Source organism: Morus notabilis, unplaced genomic scaffold (genome assembly GCF_000414095.1).
Source record: "Morus notabilis unplaced genomic scaffold, ASM41409v2 Scaffold1379, whole genome shotgun sequence".
Classification (NCBI taxonomy): Eukaryota; Viridiplantae; Streptophyta; class Magnoliopsida; order Rosales; family Moraceae; genus Morus; species Morus notabilis.
The window spans coordinates 136,145-142,756 of NW_010360711.1; the positions used below are offsets into that span (position 1 = coordinate 136,145).

The 6,612-nt window shown below is 31.6% G+C and overlaps 1 protein-coding gene across 1 annotated transcript; it reads right to left on the reverse strand.

Moving 5' to 3' along the window:
- LOC21396539 (dnaJ homolog subfamily B member 13) lies at positions 1-1,480 on the reverse strand. The gene is made up of 2 exons (XM_024164960.1): positions 1,062-1,480; positions 1-448 (listed from the first exon to the last, which is right to left on the reverse strand). The coding sequence occupies exons 1-2, from the start codon at positions 1,478-1,480 to the stop codon at positions 1-3; spliced, it is 867 nt and encodes a 288-aa protein (XP_024020728.1).
- Positions 1,481-6,612: the final 5,132 nt, after the last annotated feature.

The following is a 6,612-nucleotide window of genomic DNA, read 5'->3' on the forward strand; positions in this document are numbered from 1 at the left end:
TCAACTTGTTTCTTGCAATATGCTAAGCACATCTGATCTCTGTTCATCTGTCAATTGGGTTGGAAAATCAACTAGGAAAGCGACTTTCAAATTCCCTCTCCTTCCATCTTGGTCTTTAGGGATCGGCATTCCTCGGCCATGGATGATCTTTTCAAAACCAGGATATATTATATCGTCAATACTCAAGCTCATTTTGTCCCCACCCAAGAGAGGAATGGAAAGGCTACAACCAGTTAGAGCCTTCACCAAAGGGATTTTTATGGCTAACTCCAAATCATCTCCTTCTCTTCTGAACAATTGGTGCCTTTTCTCGGCTATCACAAATGTTATGTCAGCTGGGCTTGTCCCAAGTTTCTCATTTCCCATTCCTTCAAACGTGATTTTCGTCCCACTTTTCCATCCAGGTTTCACTTGTATAGTTAACAACTCCTCCTCTTGGACTATTTTCCTGCAGAATCAAACCAATTGCATGTAAAAAACAAATGTTTTTAATCAAATATTGAAAATGCACTTAGTGTTTCTTGATATTATGTTAATTTAACGTGTTTTAATTATTTGTAAAAATTTATCTTTAGTATGTCAATTATCAATGTCGAGACCAAGTGAAACTAATGATATTTATTTGTACATACCAACTGTCATGAACTCGTACACAGAAACAGTAGCGGAGCCACTTGAAGATGAGCGGGGACAGCCGCCCCCACTTAAATTTTTTTAAAAAAAATATGATCTTTAAAAATTTTAAAATTTTATACTTATGCCTCCACTGAAATAATATATGCCCACACTAAAATAAATATATTTTCTTATATGACTCACTAAGATAATTTGTTAAACAAAATTTAGTATACACTCCTACTGAAGAGAAAGGTTGGCTCCACCACTGCATAGAAACACTTTTTAGATAACAGATATTTAATGAGATGTTTGTCAAAAATTGAAAATTATTCTAGCTAACTCTTTCACGACTTATAGTTAAAAAGAATTTTCCTCGCAAAAACCCTTGTTTTTTTCCTATTAGTGACGCACATCTAAAGAAATATTATGGCTAGGGAACGAACCCGTTATGTTTAACCACATCTCTTGTGATTTTGATCTTCTTTTGGCATCCATAACACAACTCCTCAAGCGTGCACTTGAGCTTCTTTTCGATTGCCGGCGGTTTCAACAACCCGGAGGAGTTGGAGAACAAGATGTTGTTGGAGTTCCGACGGCTCAGATTTTTCCCAAGAAAGGGCAGGGATAGCGGCGAAGAACCGGTACTGCTTTTTCGGCTGATGCTTCTCATTTGAGGGGTGGAGTTTCTTGGGAGAGGACTACAAGACATGTAACTGAAAGGAAAACAATTGTCTGCGCTTCGGTGCTTGTAGATACTGTTGTTGCCTCCTCTAGAGCTTCTAGGGCTTGTTTGATCATGATCATGATCATGTTCACCATGGATGTTCTGGCTGTTGCATCCAAAGCTATGAACTCCGTTCATGATTTTTCCTTTCTTTTGTTTATCGTTAATACCCTGCAACTCCTGAAAATAAAATATTTATTTTATATATAGAAACACGAAATGGGGTTTTTCTCATATTTATGCATGCATGCATGCAAGACATGAAACTTACCGATAAACACGTACATAAATTTATGTAGAAAGAGGAGGGGCGGGGGTGTGTGGTGGTGGGTTTTTGGGTGGAGTGCATCCTTTCTTCCCAAATTACAAAGCTACTGAAAAATTTTGGAGATTTTCCTTAACAATTTTTTTTTTTTTTTTTAAAAAGAATATTGGGATATTTGTACACTATCTTTTATGTTTGGAAGATTCACTCAATTTTTTTTTTTGGACACGGAAATTTTATTTAATAATTAAATAGATACAAATTATAATATAATCGTAAATGACCACAAAATACAAGAATATTTGACCATGAATAAAGATTGGATCCATTAGTGAAAGATGAATATGATAAAAAGATGAATACGGGTGTCAAGATCTAATGGAGAAAGAGAAACTTAGCACATAAATATGTTAATTAATTGTATCTTGAGGTAAAGATAGCAAAAAGATTATGTGCATATATATGTATTGGGTCAATATGTTTACCTCAGAGATTCCCTTATTATTGGCTTTTAATTGAGCAACTTCGGCTTCCTTAGAAGATGGTTTCTTATTGTGGCGGCATTTTCTGAGAAGGGCTTTATAGGTGTTACAGAGTTTTGCAACGGAGGCTATGCCGAGAACGCGAGGAGAATCCACCATGAGAGAGAAAGAGAAGAAGAATCAAGAGAGAGAGAGAGAGAGAGAGACTTAAGCCCGAGAATAATAGAGGAAAGGGGTACTGACTACATCCACAAGATCAAAGGTGGTGGAAGGTTTAACCAAATATGGAGCTTTTAAGATAACGCCTTTTATTATTAGCTGCATAATCCGTTGAAGGAGATAGAGGGGCCGGTTCGTTATTTTATTACTCTTGAGTCTTGTTCTCTCTCTTTTTTTTTTCTTTTCTCTCTCTCTCTCTCTCTCTCTCTCTCTCTCTCTCCCCTTTTAGGATAGATACAACATGTTGCAACTCATGAAAAATGAGCAATTATCAATACAAAAAATTCATGAAAATTAACCAATGATTAATGCTATATCTCATAAAAAAAAAGGAACGTACTATTTAATGCCTATTGTTGTGCAAGAACCATCTTTTCATCTTAACACGTTAATTTGTGCATATGCGAAAAGAAACAAAAAAAAAAATGCTATCAAACATTTTTTTTTATAAAAAAAAAAAAGTAATTAAGGTGACAGTTTGAGTGTACATAAAGTGGTGGATACAAGCACAACGACATATCGAGCAATCTATGCGCTAAGCGTATAAATTGGGGTCATTGCCAATCAACGAAAGATGACTGATATGAAGAAAATGTGGTTTGTAAACAGAAACAAAAAATTGCTAATATTAATGCAAAACAGTACTATATATAAGCCATCAATCGGATATGTAGGCTGTTAGATGTTTGACTTGGATAATCGTTCAAAAGAGGTCAATATGATCTGATTCTGTTGCTTTGCCTCGCTGGAATGGTAATTAATTTTCTGAATATATATATTACTTAATGAATTAATTCTATAAAACTTTAAATTATTAAAGTGATAGAGGCATGATTACCTTTGTTAAATTTCAAAGATTTGTTATCAATGGTTTGGAACTAAAATTGTTAAAAATAAAAATTTAAGAGACATTACCGCGAGAAAACTACATTGAATTCAAAAAATGATAGCGACGTTATCTTAACAAGACAACCTTTCAGAAATAACAACATTATGTTTAGAAGAAACAATATCGCCAGAAATGATATTGAATTTCATACAGAACGATATAGTTACACTTACAATACGACATGTTAGTTTGAAGCGACAATGGCAACTGCCAAACGACATGATTCTATAAAGATTATGAAAACTTCCAGACGACAATATAGCAATAAACGACGACTTATTTAGAAGGGACATCAAAATTTTAAACCATATATTTAAAAAAAAAAAAATATATACATTATCTGAGCAAACGACAATATTGATAATGGCTTTCCAAGTTTTGAAGACAAAACATCTTAAAAGACAAAATTACCCTTAAGAAAGTCAACATGGAAAGAAAACGACAATGTTATAATTGCAACATAATATTATTTTAAATGATAATGCTATGAATTTTAAGTTATTTATAAAGATTTGTATTAACTAAACTGTGACAAAAGAATTGTTAATAACAACTTTTTATAAATGAATTCATCAATCCAAGATAACCATTCCCCTAAAAAAAACCCAAAATAACAATCCACTTAACATATTGTAAAAAAATTGATAAATCAATTCGGATCTCAATATCATCTTTTATATTTTTAAAGGATTGAACGTCACTAACCTTTGAAAACGACGGACTGATAAATTAATTCCGATCTCAATATCATCATTTATATTTTAAAAGGCTTGAACGTCACTAACCATTGAAAACGACAAACTGTTAAAAGAAAAACATCATGTGGAAAGGCCACAATGTAACAACTCAATATATAACTACTTAGTATTCATCTAAACACAAATTACTATTCATCTAGACAAAAAAAAAACTAATTAAAAAATTTTGGTTAAGTTATTTTGTTTTCTTTTACGCCACATGTTAAAGTTTTAATTGGGTGTTTTTTTTAGTAAAATACACGTGTCATTACGTAAATGAATCATCATTTTAGTTTGCCACATGTTCGAATAGTATTTGTAGAAAATAAATGAGTTCATGTGAATCACGATGTAGGGAATCAAACGCTTATAGAAACTGGCCGACAGAACCGTCACGTGTTGCGTTCTAATTGACTGATGAGAATTGTGGCGGGTCCTCCTGATGCATGCCTGCTACACCACTCTTTTTTTCTGCGCATACTGTTCACATGCATATCGAGGCCGTTGATAAGCTTCATGATTCGACGATAAAAATCATTTCTGATTTTATTTTTTAATTATTAATTATTTTATTTATTTTGAGTTAATTTGTAGCCTGATTTTGTTTATTTTAACACCGTTTTGCACCAAATTTCTGATACCGTTCAACTAAAAATACTATGAATAATTTGAATAAAATTAAAATTAAACAAAAATGCACTAAAGTAATATAAAATCACACCAAATTAAATAAAAAATAAATTAAACAAAATGAAATATAAAACACAACAAAATAGTTTTAAAATCATTCTTTCGTATCTTTTACTTCATATTTTTTTTCTTACTTTTGCCTTCCATTTCTTTTATGTCATTTTTTCTTTTTTTTTAAACAATAATTTATATTTATGTCATTTTTTTCTTTTTTTTAAACAACAATTTATATAACTATTATTTTAAATGAATAACGCGCGCTTCAACTAATGTTAGGATAAAGGGAAAAAATCAACGTCAACAACTGGAAATGGCAAGATCTTATCAAAACAAACTCACCGGAAGAAAATTTACATCAACTTCTAAGTTAAAATCACTTGAAAGAAGATAGCATGTTTAACGGACGGCAGTACACGGAATCAACCTTATGAAAGAATGCAATATCTCAACAAATGTCAAAAACGATCATAGACTTTCGCAACCGACAATACAACATGGAAACGACAACATAGTTCAAAACAACATTATAACGTGATTCGTGAAACGACATATTTCATAACTAGAATATCAAATAACGACAACAACTTTTTAAAACGTTATTGTTTCAACAAAAAATAAATAAATAAATAAAAGAAAAGACATAAGAAACGACGATACCGTGTTTTATAGCGTGAGGTTATTATGGACGCAAGGAAGAAATATATGGTACTAAAACCACCAAATAATTCAGGCCAGGTCTTCAAAATATGGCAAATTAAGGATATTAGTGTCAGATTTCAGCTAAACTTCCGAATTCAATTTGGCAATTTATTCTCTTTGACATCTTTTTCTTTTTTCCATTAAAATCATCACCCAGGGAATTTCGGTGTTTTGGACAGTGATAGAGATAAGACAAGTATGCAGGTTAGTCAATGTGCTAGAAAGATTAACGGAAATAGTAAAAAATAGATCAATATGAAAAATTTAAGGGAGTATATAGGTCAATTTTTAGTTATAGAAATTAATAGATCATAACTTGTCAAGTTATGGTTCATAATCAGATAAGTTATGGACAAACTTATTAAGTTATGGATAAAAACCGTGATTTATGGACAATAACTTGTCAAGTTATGGTTTCTAACCAGACAAATTATGGATGAAAACAGTAATTTAGCATATTTATTAACTTATATAAATTATTAACTTATTAATTTTAATTTATCTCAAGTCTTGACCTATTTTCTTCTTTCTCTCAGAGATTAATGGCACGGATGTCTTCTAGCCCAAAAACGTAATACGTAAATCTGTAGTATTATTAAAGTAGATATATAATACATAAACATATACATATGAGAAGAAAGAAAACGAGAGCAAAGAAACGTAGAAGGAGAACATGAATATAACATGTATGATCAATAGAATAAACGGACTGCCTTCAAAAACAGAAATATGAAGGAGTTAGGAACACCGAAAGAGATTAAGGTAGAACTCGTGCTGATAACGTGTTATAAAATAATAGTAAAAGAAGAAGAGAGAGCATAAGAGAAATATGAGAGATAAATAAGCTTTGTTATCTTGCCAGTAAGAAGTATTCATACAAGTATATACCTTTCTCTATTTATAGCTTAAGGATCATAATTAAGAGACCATAGGAGAAGACATAAGTTACATAGGTTACATGCAAAATTAAGAGAGGAGTTATGGAGAATAATACAAAATATTAAGAGGAGAAATAATGAGATCTAAATGAGTGACTTAATATCTATTTAAGTTATGGAATACCAAGATATGACATCCAATATAATTGATTTACAACAACAACAACTTTTTAAAACGTTATTGTTTCAAAAAAAAAAGAAAATACATAAGAAACGACGATACTGTGTTTTATAGCGTGAGGTTATTATGGACGAAATATATGGTACTAAAACCACCATATAATTCAGGCCAGGTCTTCAAAATGTGCTTAGAAAGATAAGACAAGTATGCAGGTTAATCAATGTGCTAGA

What these genes read in the sequence shown, in the direction of transcription:
- LOC21396539 (XM_024164960.1), bottom strand. Translation starts at nt 1,480, where the DNA reads ATGAACGGAGTTCATAGCTTTGGATGCAACAGCCAGAACATCCATGGT. An exon ending in GATGTGGTTAAACATAACGG is followed by an intron (nt 449 to 1,061) that starts GTTCGTTCCCTA and finishes TTGATTCTGCAG; the next exon opens with GAAAATAGTCCAAGAGGAGG.